The 17500-nt window shown below is 42.9% G+C and overlaps 1 protein-coding gene across 2 annotated transcripts in view; it reads right to left on the bottom strand.

Annotated features, from left to right (window-relative positions):
* LOC147009801 (N-acetylneuraminate-9-phosphate synthase-like) overlaps positions 1-17500 on the bottom strand; it is a 32584-nt gene that overhangs the window by 989 nt on the left and 14095 nt on the right. For both annotated transcript variants that reach the window (XM_085863124.1, XM_085863125.1), the window contains exons 4-7: positions 16555-16654; positions 13832-13986; positions 11024-11119; positions 3464-3634 (exon numbers count right to left, since the gene is read on the bottom strand). In XM_085863124.1, coding sequence (XP_085719250.1) covers positions 3464-3634; positions 11024-11119; positions 13832-13986; positions 16555-16654 — 522 coding nt within the window. The remainder of the gene's footprint in view (positions 1-3463; positions 3635-11023; positions 11120-13831; positions 13987-16554; positions 16655-17500) is intronic.

The raw sequence follows: 17500 nt of genomic DNA, 5'->3' as shown, positions 1-17500 counted from the left end.
TAGTTGAGTGCTTTGAGAAATAATTTAATAAATATATGCTGGGAAAACTAGGAGGGCAGAATACACACATTCCTCTGAAGTCATAAAAAACCTTGCAAAACCTTAATGATCTGATGACCATCTGAACCAGCAAAACCAGAATGTCCCCCTACACCCTTTCAATTTGTAGCAATTTGCTATAAGCAAGCTCCAAAACAGACCAATTATCCTTCTATGTTGCAATTTTAAAGTCTTCAAAGTTCCATCTGTTATCCAGACACACCCTGGTAAAACTATATATACACTCAATATTCTTTGTAAAATTATGTCTTCAGCTTGCAACGATATAGCAGGCTGGGCCTTCCTCTTGTCCACAAAAGTGTCTTTTATTTCACTGAATAAACAGCTTGTGTTGAACTAAAGTTTTTCTCTCTTGAGGTGGCTAAAATTGCTTCCACAAGTCCCAAACAGCACCCTTATACACCACCCCGTTGAGCCTTTATTTACATTCAAGTACTGCAAAACTGGAGGTTCTTGGACGTTTTATGAAGGCAATTTGTGTTCTCGTCTTCAAGTATATAATTCAATTTAAATAAAATGTAGATTGTAAATGTCGTATGAATTAATTAATTCAGATGTCACCACCAGAGAGAGACAGAGACACAGAGAGACACAGAGAGACACAGAGACATTATTGCCAACAATGAATCAGAAGATCTATGAAAATGGTTGTGAATGAAAAATATGCACGATTTAGCTGCCTCACTTCCGAAGCTCAGAGCTTAAAGTTATCATAGTGTAATGATAACACGCGACATCCATGTACAAAAAAATTAAAAGGTCGGTAGTACTGTTCTTAACAAATGCAAACAATCCCCAATTTGATCGAGGGCATGGTCCAATCGGCATGCACTTGCACACAGTCTATGGAGTGAACCAAAAATATTTTTAGAAAATGAAATAAATAAATAAAAGTTAGTGACCTGAGGTATCAGCAGGGCCAGTCTATACATCATACAGTATATGTACAGTCATGGTTAAAAATATTGGCACCCTTGCACTTTATTCAAATAATGCACCATTTCTTCCAGAAAATTATTGATATTAAAAAATCTTTTGGTATCCATATATGTATTTCTTTACTTTGCAGTGCAACAAAAACAAAAAAAAAGCTGCAAAAAAAAAAGTACTAAATCTTAGCTTATTCCACACAGAAATCCTAAAATGACCCGGACAATATTATTGGCACCTTTTAAAAGTTGTTAGAAATAATTAGATTTCAAGCAGGTGATTCTCCTTTACTGTGGAATTGAACTCACCTGTGGTGAGTTGTCGGTGCCTGCAATATAAAAAAAACAAATCACTCATTCAACCAGTTCGAATGGAGAAAAGGAGTCATTCTGCTGTTTTGTGTCACTGTGTATTACAATGAGCATGGAGAAAAGAAAGAAAAACGGAGAATTATCTGAGGTCAGACACAAGATTGTAGCCAAGCATGGACAATCTCAATGCTACAAGTCCATCTCCAGACACCACGATGTTCCTGTGTCCACCGTACACAATGTTATCAGGAAGTTTAAAGCTCTTGGCACTGTAGCCAACCTCCCTGGACGTGGCCGCAAGAGAAAACTTGATCGAAGATTGCAGCGGATTGTTCGAATGGTGGAGAAAGCACCTCGATCAACTGCCAAACAGATTCTAGCTGACCTTCAAACACAAGGTATGACAGTTTCAACTCGCACCATCCATCGCCAACTCGATGAAAGGGGGTTCTATGGGAGGAGACCCAGGAGGACCCCACTGCCGAGAGAGACATAAAAAAAGCCCGACTGGAGTTTGCCAAAACACACCTGAACAAGCCAAAATCCTTCTGGGAGAACGTCCTGTGGGCAGATGAGACCAAATGAGAGCTTTTTGGGAAGGCACATCATATCTATGTTTACAGAAAACAAAATGATGCCTTCAAAGAAAAGAACACCTTCCCTACAGTCAAACATGGAGGAGGTTCAGTGATGTTTTTGAGGTTGCTGTGCTGCCTCTGGCACTGGGTACCTTGAATGTGTGCATTTGCATCATGAAATTAGGAGATTACCAAGGCATTTTGGAGCGCAATGCTCAACCCAGTGTCCGAAAGCTGGGTCTCCGTCGAAGGTCATGGGTGTTGCAGTTGGACAATGACCCCAAACACACTTCAAAAAGCATCCAGGAATGGTTCAAGAAAAAACGCTGGACTGTTCTGAAATGGCCAGCAATGAGTGTAGATCAAAATCCCATTGAACATCTGTGGGGAGATCTGAAAACAGCAGTTGGGAGAAGGCACCCTTCAAATCTGGGAGGAACTAGAGCAGTTTGCACAAGAAGAGTGGGACAAACTGCCAGTAGAGAGGTGGAGGAAGCTCATTCATGGCTATAGGAAGCGCTTGACTGCAATTATTTTGTCCATAGGTTGTGCTACCAAATATTAAGTCGAGGGTGTTAATAATCTTGTCAATGCCATTTATTTTTATTTTATGATTTAAAAGGATTTATTAAGTTCTGAATCAAAAACAACAGTTCTGTAATATTAACAGTGAAAGAAAGAATTGTGGAGACAAAATACTTTTGTCAATTTCAACTTATTTTTGAGAAAATTGCGAGTTATTTGAAAAAAAGTGCAAGGGTGCCAATATTTTGCCACGACTGTAAATGTGAAGGTGTTTGGTCTTGCAGACGTGGCAGGAAAATATTTGTCAGACCATCGTTAATCTGTCTTTTGGTTCTTAGATATGTTTGAGAGGGACTGACATTATGGCCTATAACCTACAGTTATGCACATTCACTTCAAAGCATTCTAGCCTGGGTTTGAAGTCGAGTAGAGTAGAGCACATACCTCTGCCAGGATGAACAGTTTACATTTTGTATCTCTACTGATAGGCCGGTTCTGCATCCGGACCTGAACCAAAATTGAATTGGCTTGTTCTTGTCACCAAACCAATCCACAATCTTTTGATACATCATGCTATATATAGTTTTTGGCCCAACCTCTCAAAGGTGAATAATGATTAAAATAATAATAATAATAATAATAATAATAATAATAATAATAATAATAATAATACTGTAGAATCCAGATGCAGACCGTCACCAAAATCTAATCAATTCGTCCTTGTGACACCCAATTTGCCCACCAAATTTTGTCCAAAACTTTTTGATATATTGTGCTATGTATCGTTTTTTTGCCCCCATCTCTCAATGGTGAAGAATCACTTGAAAAATTCTCTGATCCAGATTCGGATCTTCACCAAAATCGAAACAATTGGTCCTTGTCAATCACCCAACCTGCCCACCAAGTTTCATCCGAACCTGTCCAGAAGTGTTTGAGATCATGCTCACAGAAACACTGACAGACAGGGCTGAAGACACAACTCCATCCACATTCGGTGATGGAGGTAATAAAGTTTCACATCACAAACTTTTAAGCAACCTCAACATTTTGGGTCCGAACCTTGTCGTGACAGGTTTGCTCACAGGGAAGACTCCGTTTTTCTGGGGAGCCGAGAGCGAGCTCCACACAGCGCACGGATCGCACCAGCTCGGCCAATTCTTTTGGCTCCAACGAGGCCGCATGGTCGCTTCCTTTCCAGGTCTTATCCAGTGTCACGTGACGCTCCAGCACCTGCAATGGTGCACAGGTGTCAGGACAGCAGTGTATGCAACTGTTCAGAACCACAGTTTATACTGCAAGAGACGTAGTGCAATTAAGAAACAGTACAGCTAATTTGCTATCAGTAAGTATTTGGCTGGGATTTTGCCGATGTTTTGAATACCAAGTCAAAACTCTTGGAAGGGCTAGAACAGGGGACAATGAGGGGTAGGGGAAGACGGAGGGGGTTAAAAAAAATAAAAATAACAACAATGATAAATAAATAAAAAATATGCTTCAAGGATTACAAGGAAATTATGTGCAGGAGGCCATTGGGCCCATCATGCCTGCGCCACACCAATACCAGATTTAATCAATCCATCGATACCCCTTCTCTTCGTGTGTAGCTTTTTGGCTGCTACACTGGTACTCGTTTCACCGACCTCGGAAGGATAACAGGCCGAGTCAACCCCCTGGTGTTAATTCAGTAGCCAATGGGGCTTGAACTCAGGACCCTAGAATCCCAAGCCACCACCCTAACAACAAAGCTAACACCTTCCCAGTTTATTTATTTACCATTTGAACTTGAGTGTGTCTGTCCAGCCCATAAACGTTTTACCCACATTCCCCCTTTATCCTTTTTACAGAGTGATCCACAATCACTGTTCACCTCCACACTTATATTCCTCCCTTTTCCCCACCTGTTCCCTCATTCTTCCCTCCAGAGCATCAAGACAGCTATTCACCACCATCTCAGATCATCCCCCATCCAAAACCATGATCTTTTCTACCCTCGTTAACTCCTACTCCGAGTCCACCTCCTTCAAAGTGCGGTTTTTATTTTTATTTTATTTTTTTCCTTTCTAAGAATTTGAGCTGTATCCATCTTGTCCACCCCACATCATCCCCTGGCCCTCATCCATTATTTTTCCCTCATCCCTGCTGTTGAAGTGTTCCCCCTCTACTTATACTATTCCTTTTGTTCTGTTAAACTCTGTTACACCTTGTTCCAGCTCTTACATGAGCCTCGACATTTATCCCCACCAAATATTTTTTCTATTTTTTTTTTTAAACCATTTGAGCTTTTTTAACGATACTTTTATTATGGTATAAATTCTTCTTTGACAGGTCAGGTCAGGCCAAATTAGATCTGTGACTTGCTGCAGGTATCATGTAAACCCATACAAACCAGTTTCATGGTCAGGTTGTCAGCAACTAAATCGTCTCCCCCACCAAGTTTCCTGGTGAGGAGCGTGGGTGGATATGGACACCCAGCAGGATTAAAACAAAACCTGTCAAAGGGCGGCGGAGCTCGTTGTGAGCCAACGGCCATCCATTTGTAGTGCCCAATTGTGTCTGCGGACGTCGTCCTGCAGTTGGGTTACTTTCTTGAGGAGGTTGGTGGCAAGCTTTGCACTTCAGTCACCGTAAAACCTCTCACTCCGCAAAACACAAGAAAAACGAAAGAAAAAAAAAAAGAAAACCCACTCGGTAGGAGTATCTCGTGTGCACCTGCCCTTTGTAGGGCAGCACACCGGATTAGGGCAAAACCTTCGGGACCCCCACTCTTTAATGATCAGAGGAAAACCACGGGGTAACCTACCCAGTTGAGATTGTGGTTGTGTGTCAGGGTGGTGCTGAGGTGTTGTCCACCAGAAGGCAGTCTCCTTGGGTTAACCTGAAGCGGTCCCTTCGGGTGGGTGCCTGGAATGTCCTACACCTAAGAGAGGATGATCACCTGTCTCTGTTATCATCTGAGCTCAAGCGTTTGAACATCGGTATTGCACACACTCTGAGGTTCAGAGACCAGGTAGTGGCGAGATCATGGCAGGTGGTTACATCTACTATTGGTCTGGTCGCTCTGATGGTTAGCATGCCCAAGGAGTTGCTTCAGCTGTGTCCAATAAGCTGACTGAAATGAAAACTGAGGTAACACTGGTCAAAGAACGTATGAGACGAAGGATTCATCACTCCTTGAGTGTCGTTTCCCTAGTCTCTATATATGTTCTGATGAAGACAAGTTATCTCACAGTGAAGGACGCATTCTATGCCATGCTCCAGCCTGTGGTTGATCAGTGACCCAGGCGAGATACACTTCGAGTCTTGGGGGATTTCAATGCAGATTGGAACTGATATGGGGACCAACACGTGTCTCATAACCATCCATGAGTCTGGAACTGTGAATCAGAAGAGCACCAAGTTCCTTGACTTTGCAGGAAGTCATGGACTTAGGATGGCTGGTTCATGGTTGCAGCGCCCACAGGCTCATCGCTGGACTTGGCATTCCAATGCTGGTGGTGTGGCAAAGGAGATTGACCAGGTGCTCGTTCATGGTCGCTGGAGGATGATCCAGAAGTGCTGGGTCTACCGGAGTGATCAGTTCCTCAACACCAACCACAGGCTTGTGGTAGCAACTCTCACATTGCAGCTTAAATCAGGGAGAATGGTACCATCTCAGCCTCAGTTGGATGGTGGCAAGCCTAAAGATGATAGGGTAGCTGAGGAGTTTGTGAAGAGGCTGAGTGTGGATTTGGGGGGTCTGGGTGCTTTGGGGAATCATGAAGAGTTGTGGAGTGCCTTCAAGACCACCATCCTTGTTGTTGCTGGTAGACGTCTTGGAACTCACTGTCAGGAGAAGAATTTTGTCTCTCAAGGGACACTGGATACCATTTACCAGTCGCAAGGCCAGGCTTAATGGCAGAGCTGAGCTGTTCAGGGAGTTGAGGTGTAAAACTGTATGTGCACCGAGGGTTGACAAGGAAGCCGATGTGCGAGGCATCTGTGAGGGGGTGGAGCATCACCTGTGGTCAAGTGATTCTCATCCTGCTTACAGGGGAATTTGTGCATTGCGTTCCTCCAAGCCCGTCCCTCGGTGTACTGCAGTGAGAGCAGAAGGTGGTGGTCTCTTGGCAGAGGAGTCCGAAGTGAAAGCCCGCTGGGCCAGTTACTACGAGTGGCTGTACCAGGCTGATCCACCATTCGGTTGAGTTGGATGTCAGGGGTATGACTATCTCTATTGCTCACCCTCCTATCAACTGTGATCAATCTTTGTTTGTGGAAACAGGCTATGGTGAACCGGTTGAAATGGGGTGAAGCTCCAGGGATCTGTGGCATCCATGCTGAACTTCCCAAGGCTGGTGTTAATGCTGTACTCGTGTCGTGGCATGCAGTTCTGTGCTCTGCCTGGAACACAGGCATCATCCCAAAGAAATGGAAGAGGGGCCTTGTTGTCTCTCTCTGCAAAGGGAAAGGTGATCGCCAGGACTGCAACAACTACCAAAGGGTGTCGCTGCTCTCAGTGCCGGGTAAGGTCTTTGCTCGGATATATAATTCTTGATAGGGTTCACCACCATCGGGTTGAGCACCAGCGCCCATTGCAGTCAGGCTTTACACCAAAGAGGTCAACGATTGACCGTGTCCTTGCCCTTCAGGTCCTCACAGAACACAGATGAGAGTTTCAGCAGGGGCTGATTGCAGCTTATGTTGATCTCTGTAAAGCGTTAGATACAGTGAATTGGGATTCACTCTGGAGGATTCTTGGTCTGCGTGGGGTGCCACCAAAACTGATCAATCTGACGTCTGAACTCTGGTTGTGAGAGTGTTGTGAGATGTGGTGATACCACCTCCGACTGATTTCCAGTTGTTACTGGAGTTCGTCTGGGGTGTGTACTGGCCCCACACTTTTCAGCGCTCGTATGGATTGGATTATAGGGAGGATGTCGGAGAGATCAAGCTGCGGTTCATCGTTTGGGAATGCCAAGATCTCTGGGCTTGATTTCACAGATGATGCAGTCATCTTTGCGGAGACTCTGGATATCCTTTTGGGGGTCCTCGAGGTGCTGAATGAGGAGTCAAAGCCGCTGGAATTACAGGTTTCCTGTGTCAAAAGAAAGATCCAGGCTTTCAGTGACATCTTAGATGCTGCTAACTTATCTGTACCTGTTTGTGGTGAGGATATTGAGGTCACAGAGAGATTCACTTACCTTGGCATTGATATTCATGTCTCTGTTGGCTGTGAGTCAGAGGTCAATTGACGTCTGGGTTGGGCCTGGGGAGTCAGGGATTCACTGGATCATGGGGTGTGGTGCTGTCGGTACCTGTGCAGGAGGATGAAAGTCTGAGTCTTCAGGTCCTTGGTGCTTCCAGTATTGCTCTATGGATGTGAGGCTTGGACTCTGACCAGGAGTCCAAGATGGAGACTTAATTCCTTTGGTACCAGGTCTCTTCAGAGAATCCTTGGCTAGCGCTGGTCAGACTTTGTGTCCAACGAGCAGTTGCTGAGAGAGACTCAAATGAGATTTGTTACCTGCACAGTCTGAGCATCAGCTGCGGCTATATGGACATGTGGCTCATTTTCCTGTCGCTGATCCTGCTCACCAGATATTCTCAGTGAGGGAGCCTCGTGAGTGGAGGAGGCCAATGGGCCCACCACATTCCTCGTGGCTGCAGCATGTTGATCAGCATCTCAAGGAGATGGGGATGGACCAGGCATCTGCCTGGGGGATGGCCAGACTGAGATCCCTCACACTTTTCAGCGCTCGTATGGACTGGATTCTGAGGAGGATGTCGGAGAGATCAAGCTGCGGTGCATCGTTTGGGAATGTCAAGATCTCTGACCTTGATTTTGCAGTTTCATACTTACCCAGAAAAATGATAAACTCCCACTTGGTAAATTGGATGCAGTGACGTGCTGCTCTGGCGCATGCTGCCACACCTGACCTTTATGAGAATAATTAATAACTAAATATTTAGCTTTGTCATTTTCTTCAAGTGTAATCCGAGTACAACGTGGGCGGGCTTTGCATTTTTGAGTTTCTTTCTAATTATGATAGATTTGAAGTTTGGAATTTGGGGAGTGGAGATGAACAAAGACGACTAATTTTGACAAGACAAATGATGAGCTAAAGGACACCAAGCTGCAGCTTAAAAGGCAAGCAGAAATCAAACTATTTCTCTCTTTCTTTAAATCATTTTGTCCATTATGATTGAGAGAAAGGTTCGTCAAACACCTTACAAAAAGGCATGATAATCTCTCAGCTGGGATATTGTAACAAGGAATATCATATTCCTCTATAATGCAAGATTCCACTTGGCTGTGTCGATAGGATGAAGTTAGTAAAAACCATCCAAAAGTCTTCAGTGGTTTTTCTCTATTAAGACAATAGAAGGAAGAAAAAATGATAAACCCCCACTCCAACCCCCCAAAAAACATGATTATTGTTTCAATGGCATAATCGTCATGTGCCATGCCCAATGCAAAACTGGTGCTGCTGAAGCAGTTACTAGACTACGTTCTGAGTCGTGTTGACATTCTGACAAAAGAACTTAAAGGGGAACCAAAACAGAATTTTTTTATTTTCTGAAAAAGATTGACAATCATAAATCACGGTCTGATTTGAAGGGAAGTTTTTATTCATTATTTTTGCCAATTAGAAATTGTCGAAAATACCCCAAACATGTCGATTTTCGATTTCGCTAGCGAAGTCACACCATGATCTCACCTGATCCAAATGGGGGCTTTGCATCGAGACACAGTGCATGTCGAGCTCGGATTCAAATTCCGATTCCACCATCATTAGCAACGCTGAAGATTCTCAACATGTTGAAACTGATCAGTAGGATTTTTAAGAAACTATTGGAGATAAAAATTAGTGATGAAAACGTTTCGGGGGGGATTGTGGAGCCGTAGCGTTTTGAGCCTTATGCGAGTGATTCAGACGAAGAAGGCGGAAGTGAAGATGGAGGTGTTATGAAGATCAAAACGTCGGTCGTGTGTTAACTACAGCTCGGTAGTTTTCGCTTTTCATTCAACTGACGATTGAAAAGGGAGAAAATTTGTATTAATATGTTACTTGAGCAGAAATACCCATCAATCACCCAGTGCACTCGGACACTGCAGACAAAATGGGTGACAAATGCTTTGTCCCATCACAGGGTGACTAGGTTTATTGTAAGTTTTGGGATCATCGAGTTTCATACTTACCATTTATGTTCATGGCGTGTCCTATCATGTCTGTGAGGCATCGACAGGAATGGTGCTATGGAGGAGACAGAGTGTGGTGTGGTGGTGGGTATTGAGGGGGGGGGTGATTGTGAAAGGGCGGGAGGGGGGTGGTGAAGGGGGGGGGGAATTCTGAAAGTTTTAGTGTCCAAGGTCAAATCCTCTCAGAGGAATAGATGATGATTATGATACAATACATACTTTATCTCCACTATAAATAGACGGTGGTTCATTTGAATGTAGAAATTTGTGTGAATAATAGATAATTATTTTCAGGTGCTCTTGTGGCAACTGTCAGGCAATGGCTACAGGTGATTGATTCTCTGTTCACATCGTCCATGTACATGTGCTGTTAGCTGGATATAGATTGTGTTACGGTTGAGCGACGGCTGTTTCCTCCGTTTTATCGTGGTGAAGGCATCCCCTCTCAATCGTTGCGGATAACCACAAGATCGAGCCATCTCTGTTGTTTCATAATAGTACTCTGTAACATGTTCCAAACACAAAAGCGAACATTTTCTCGACCGAATCCACACTCGGGTATTTCGGACAAACCTCCTCCAATTTCTGGCAAACTTCGGGTGTTTCGGTCATTGGTGTAGCATGAAACCATCTCGGTTTGTATTCCTGTACAAACACCAAGGACGCATCGACTTTGCATATTTGTGCAAAAAATCGAAAATTATTCGCCGTTCGAGTTAAATCGTACTGTGATGTCGCCTGTACGCAGTACGGAAGTGGCGTCACGACTAATCTGAAGAAGATGATGATTATGATTAACCTTTACTCGCAAATTTACCTACCTCATTATTCGGAAGTCAGAAGAAGACGCATCATATGTATTTTGTAGGGTATCCAGGGATATATTAGCATTGAAGTGGTCTGAACATTTGAGTTCCCATTTAAGGCAGGAATTTGCAATTTGTTCAGGGTGCCGGCGATAGCTCACCTACCCTTTGCGAAGGACACTGTGGGATCTTTAACGTCCACCAACGAATGCTGGCAGACGAGACACCCAGTTTAACGTCTATAGGAGTGATGGCACACACATCGATGAATCATCCATCCTGCCTGTGAAACACCAGGATGACAGTTTATAGCTCGAAGGGGATTCAAACCCAGGCTCGATAACTTGGAGGTGAGTGTGCATAACTCCATACCATCCTTCCAGCCCACAAAGGCATGAAGAAACTCAACCACCAATGGGGGTGGATTTATGAACAAGCAAAAAAAAACTGGTGCAAGCAAAAGGATGGAAATCAAAGGGGGAGGGAGATCTGCACTGAGTTACATCAGTGAAGAACATTGGTCATCTCGGGTGGAGGAAGGAGCAAGAGGGAAACCCATTTGACCCTTCCTCATAGGCAACGAAGCCCAAACAGTTATTTCATTAGATTTTAAGTCTTCCCAAAGCAAATCACCTTGGCTCCCATGGCAATGGCTGCGATGCTGATTACTGTTCCCGTCTCGTGCCCAGAATATCCCACAGGTATGTCTGGGAATTCACGCCGGTAGGTCTGTTTCAGGAGTGGGAAAAACAAAAGAAGAGTATTTAAACAAGAAAGATATAATATCGTGCATTGCACGATACTTGTGAAGTCCAAATAAACAATAGTTGCCATGGAAACAGCAATTTGGTAATTCAGATAAACAATGGGTGCCAAACAAAATGTAAATCAACAATATTTGCCAAACAACGAGCAAATGTTTTACATAATTGATTGGTATGCACGACAAATTTGCCCGATACATTTTTCTTGCTGAATGGGTAGGCGTTTTGCACGTTTCGGATAGCCTTGACCTTCGACCAAGTTTGACCAAATTTTACTCACATATTTTACACATACGTACAAATAAGCTGTGTAAGTTTCAATTTGACATCTTGAAAAATTACTTAGGTATGGTAATCATAAATTTACAAAAAGTCTGTACGATTGTAATGGGGTGATATTGTTGTCATGGAAACCGTTAACATGTCAAAAACAGGCAAATTGATTGTTCTTACTTTTTTTTTGTGACGTTATATGCAAAACTTGTTCAACTTTCAAGTGAGGATGACGAAAACTGACAATGTCGTGTGACCTTTACCTTTGACATCAAAAACAATATGCTTCTCAGTTATTAATCAGTGAACCAATATGCAAATTCTGTTCCAGCTCGTGGAGTACCCAGCCTCGGGGTGGGTGGTGATTGCGCAGTACTTGCTGAAAAAGTATAGTCTGTGTATTGCAAGAAGACTATATATATATATATATATATATATATATATATATATATATATATATATATATATATATATATATATATATATATATATATATATATATATGTACATGTGTGGTGTGTGCATCAGTTCTAGAAGGGTCAAAGGTGGTCTATAAGTCTAAGACAGGGGGCAGCTACTCAAATAAAAAGAGCCATTTTTTCAAGTTGTCAAAAACACAAGATCTCAAGAGCTGCAATGCATGTAACCACTATTTTGATAATTAAATAACAGGACACACACACACGCGCGCGCACGCACGCACACACACTTGTAATACAATACATGTTTACTGATGTTCATCAAACTATTTCTTCACACTTTTACACATTGGAATTTTCGCACAATCTTCCTGAGGCCTAAGTCACATTTGCTCTACGGCGAGGATACGGCGGCCGTACGCCCTCTGAATTGACAGAAACGTGCAGCAGCCGCAGAGTTTCTGCGGTGGCCTCAGGGTGGCCCTACGCCGTTTGGCTCTCTTTTACAGGCCGTAGGGGTCACCGTGGAATTATAGCGCGGAGTTATAACTTTTTTCATTTCTACGTTCGCCGTAGCAATTCGACAAGTCGAAACAAAAGAACTGGTAAAAAATTAAAAAAAATAACCCACTCGTTACCGTCCGTTTGGACGCACGTTCGCCTTAGGGCCCCCTCTGCGGTCGCCTTGCGTCTGCTTTGAAAATATGGCCGCCGCAGGAACGCCCTAAGGTCACCGTGCGACATCAAATCAAAGACCGTATGGTACCCCCACGTTTTCGGACTCCACAATTTATAAATACCCCGTGCGGCTACCCGGAAAAAAAAACCATATGTGACTGCTACATTGTGTGACCGTGGAAATACTGCGGCCGCCCTATAATTGCTAGTGGCCATAGATTTTGTAGACTCTACGGCCGCCGTGCCAAATGTGACTTAGGCCTGAGAGTCTCAGTCTCAACCTCAACCTCAACCTCCCTCTCCCTCTCCCTCTCCCTCTCCCTCTCCCTCTCCCATCTCCTTCAATACTGTCATGCCAGAGGTCTGGTTAATGCAAACCCTCTGAGCTGGAAGTCCAAGACCTCTGCGAATGACCATATGATCTCAGAATTCACACCGCGTTAAACGGATTGAAATAATTCATACTGTGCTCAATTAACCATTTACATTCCCCTTAGGATCATTCAAATAAAAGAGATTCGCGGCTGCTCGCGTGGGAAGGCAGAAGGTGGGGAAAAGGGTCCTAACAAATAACGGCTTGTTTAAAATGGAAATGGATACGGAGGATGCGGAAGAACACGACACTATAAACTAGGACACTCAGTGGAGCACTCATAACTCGGCCAGGCTGATCAGCTGATGTTTTGTATCCCACCGATAGTCTGGATCGAGATCCAGACCTGAACCCAAATCGAATCGGCTTGTTCTTGTCAACTCGCCAACAAATCCACCTAGTTTTGTCATAACTTGTCCGCAACTTTTTGAAATATAGTGCTATATATCATTTTTTGGCCCCATCTCAATGGTGAAAAAAAAACCACAATTCTTGTATCTGGATCCCGATCTTCACCAAAATCGAATAAATTCGTCCTTGTCAAACAACCAACCTGTCCACCAAGTTTCGTCCGAATCCGTGTAGAACCTTTTGAGATATCCTGCTCACAGACAGACGGTCAAGGGTGAAAACAACCTCTGTCCACCTTCAGTGGCAGAAGTAATAAACAGAGCAAATCTGGGGGTTGACAGACACAAATTGGGCAGAAGACATCCTTTCCTGCCCCCCCCCCATCCATTGTTTGTCCAAGTCTCCCTCTATTTTCTCCATCGGCCCTACTGTTGCTGCCCCTCCCCCCCAGTCTATTGTTCCTTTTGTTCTGTTGCATCCTGATCCCTTCAGTGTTCAAGCTCTTCCACGTGCCTCAACTGTATCTACAAAAATAAATAAATAATTAATTTTTATACCACTGCATCAGGGGAGACAAACTCACTTCGATGACGCGGAGGTTTACATCGTTCGGTTCTAGGGGGTAGGCACTGGTGCACTGCAAGAAGCAGAATTTGGAGTTGAGGAGTTTCACCAGATTATACACCTTGTGCATAGTGTCCAGGTTCTGCATGCCGCTTGAGATCACCATAGGACGGCCTGTCAGGAGAAAAAAAAAATTAAAATATATATATATATATATATTTTTAAATGCACAATTCTGACATAATCAGAAACAATATTCCCTCACACATAATCTATGTTAATATTGCAATTTGGTTTGATGTCAAATAAAATAAATGTGGCTTCTTCTATTGCATTGGAAAAAGGGGTCTTTCTTTCATTAAATGTACGCACAATATCCTTCAGATGTGATCCTTTTAAACATACACAGATATTACAAAAATGTATTGGGCCCGATATGCTCCACTGGATTAGGCATTGCGTGGCGGAGGTATGCACTCTACCGAGTGCCCTTCTAGTTGACTATGTTGTGGAACGTTGGCAGAGGCCCTCACTTTTAAATTTGATTTCTCCACATTCTGTCCTGTCATTCTTTGGTCTTTTTTGGAGTGTTGCGTGGAGCTCCATCGTCCATGAACAGAGTGTTGTTTTTGACCATCTGACTAATTGAGAAGATGGGGAGACGTCCATCATCAAGGATAGAAATGTATATTGTTGGGTTGATGTTGCCAACACACTCCATAAGCTCTGACCGACTAGTGTTCCAGATTGCTCCCCACAACATCTCTGAAGAGCCATCGTGTTTGACAGTTTGCTGCAATCGGTTCAAAGAGAACTCTTGACTGGGAAGTCTCCAGACCCATATGCGTCCACTGTCAGAAAATCGAGCAAATTGGAACTCATCTCAAAAAATGACATTTTGCCAACACTCCAAGTGGGTATCTGGATCCTGATATGGCCATCTCTTGCCATGGCTAAATTCCCCCATCTCGTGCCATCATCGTGCCATATCTGGATCCTGATATGGCTAAAGCACTGATATAACAGAAACAGTTCCTTGGCAAGGGTGACACTGGGTGGTTTGGTTATGCTGGTCAGGACAATTTAGATCTGGATGGTGGCCATCTCGTCAGCCCACTTATTTATCCTTTGAATGTTGGCTGGTCTAAGACGTTTTCTCCAAGCTGCTCTCCCATAAGAGCCCAGTTTATGAAGGTACCGCATGGCAGTTCTTGAGCCAACTTGGACCTCTGCAACATCTGCTGCCCTGCGACAGAGTTTTCTCAATGGACCACTTGACAGATCGAAGACACCTTTCTGAGGGTCCAGGTCGACCAGAACGGGAATCTGTGGATTCCTTGCCTTCACTGGTGAAATGCACAATCTCCTGATTGACCGTACAAAGCGGAATGCCAAGGTTCTGAGATATCTGACGCTGGCTGACTCCACCTTCTGATTAGCCAACAATTCGTTCTCTTTGAAAATCGCAAAGGTCATGTGTTCCCTGGGTTCGAAGCATAGTTAATTGTCATGCAAGACCCAGAAACTTATTTCTGCAAATAAATAGTTGAATATTTGAACAAATCAGAGTAACACTTGCTTTATACAGATGAAATGAAAAAAATTTAAGGTGTCTATTTACCTCTGTCATATCTCTGTATTGACTGATAAAGATCTGTACATTCTGAGTGAATTAAAAAGTTGAAATTTTGCATGGCGATTAACATCTAAGCTGATACACCAGGATAAAGAAAAAAATCAAAAAATCCAAAATAAATCACAGAACTGTTGGAAAGCATCAGTAAATGAAAATATAAATAAATTAAAAATCAAATGAAGGTGAGCGACCTGAGACATGGTTCGTTATTGCTTACAATGTGAAAGCATACCCTGCTGAATATACATTATTATGTGTGTGTAATATATATATATATATATATATATGGACAGAAAACATCAGATGTTCCTAACTAGAGTTATGATCTGCAACATGATTTTCAAAGGTCACATGACCTTTAACCTGTTGCATATTCAATCAAATTGGTTCATCTTTGTATCACAGTCCATACTTGTGCTAAGTGTAGGTGAAATCCCTTCTGTGGTCCACAATTTATTGTGGTAAAGATTTTCAATTGAAGGTCATAATTCATAGGCCTTTGACCTTTTGACCCTAAAAATCAAATGGGTTCATCTTTGCATCATAGTACATACTTCTACCAAGTTTGGTCAAAATACCTTCAATGGCTCACAGGTTGTCTCGGCAAAAATAATCGGCTATGCACGCACACACACACACACACATCCGAAAAACATAAAACATAAAGCCTTCAGCTGTACAGAGGCATAAACCGAAACATTACATTTAACCAATATACTATACTCTTTGCAAAGCACTGATATAACAGAAACAGTTCCTTGGCAAGGGTGACACTGGGTGGTTTGGTTATGCTGGTCAGGACAGTTTGGTTTGGTCACGCTGGGCGGTTGACTTCTTAACACTCAGGAAAAGCAGGAATTTGTAATTTGTTTAGGGTGCCAGAGATAGCTCGTACCGTGGGATATTTCATGTCCATCAACTAATGTCAGTTTGAAGTCCATCCAAGGGACGGCACACACAATGATTAATCACCTTGCCTGTGAAACACTGGGATGATAGTTTATAGCTGGTCAGCATTCGAACCCAAGAAAGACAGATCAGAGGCGTGTGTGCATTCCAAAAAAAAACATCCTTCCAGCTCAGTAAACCAATAAAAAGTACAAAACCTATTTTTGCAGTATGCTCCAGGTATGGTAGGTTGTTGGTATCTCCAGAGCCAACTTTGAGAAATGGCACATTTAGCTTGTCAAGAAACTCCACTGCCATCTGTAATTGCAAAGAAAAGAAAATAAAAAAAATTACCCCCGTGTGGGGGTGACGGTCATCTCTATAAATGTTTTTTGCTATCATAATCGATGAACCGTTGCCAGATATCTACTAAAAGGACAGACTAGATAAGTTTTGAAAATGGCGACTTTCACAACTTTCGTGACCTTGACCCTGACCTCGAATCCGGGAAAAAAATATGTCGTTGGGTATCACTCATCGACCTCTACCCACATACCAAATTTCATCAAGATCGGAAGTAAAAAGTTTTCTTTGTACCGGGAGGTGTTTTTGACCATCTTCCAGGTTACGTGGCGGCCAAACGGGACGGAAATTCAAAAATCTGTCCAGTTAGATACAAGATAATATTTTTTACTATCATAATCAATAAACAGTTGCCGAATATGTTGTAGAATGGCAGACTAGATAGGTTTTGAAAACGGCGATTTTTATAACTTACGTGACCTCGACCCTGACCTTGAACCCGGACAAAAGTTATATCGTTGTGCAACACTCATCGACCTCTACCCACATACTAAGTTTCATCAAGACCGGAAAGAAAAATTGTTGACGGACGGACAGACATTTGGTCCGGCTTTATTAGGTCATCTCGGTAGAGATGACCTAAAAAGGAAAGAAAAAAAAAAACAAAAGAAAGGAAAAAGACAAAAAAAAAGAAGATAAAATAAGGAATTAAATGAAATAAAAAGAATCATCACAGAGATCAATTTGATTTTGATGCATCATACTCTATGCAGAGCACTGGTGCTGCCGAAGCAGTTTTGTGGCAATGATTATAGTAGGCAGTTTGCCATTGCTTTCCCAGCGTTTGTTTTTCTTTTTTTC

This window comes from Eptatretus burgeri, chromosome 17, assembly GCF_056783735.1.
Source record: "Eptatretus burgeri isolate ZD-2024b chromosome 17, Ebu_testis_v1, whole genome shotgun sequence".
NCBI classification, from domain to species: domain Eukaryota; kingdom Metazoa; phylum Chordata; class Myxini; order Myxiniformes; family Myxinidae; genus Eptatretus; species Eptatretus burgeri.
This window is presented reverse-complemented; position numbering and strand designations above follow the sequence as displayed.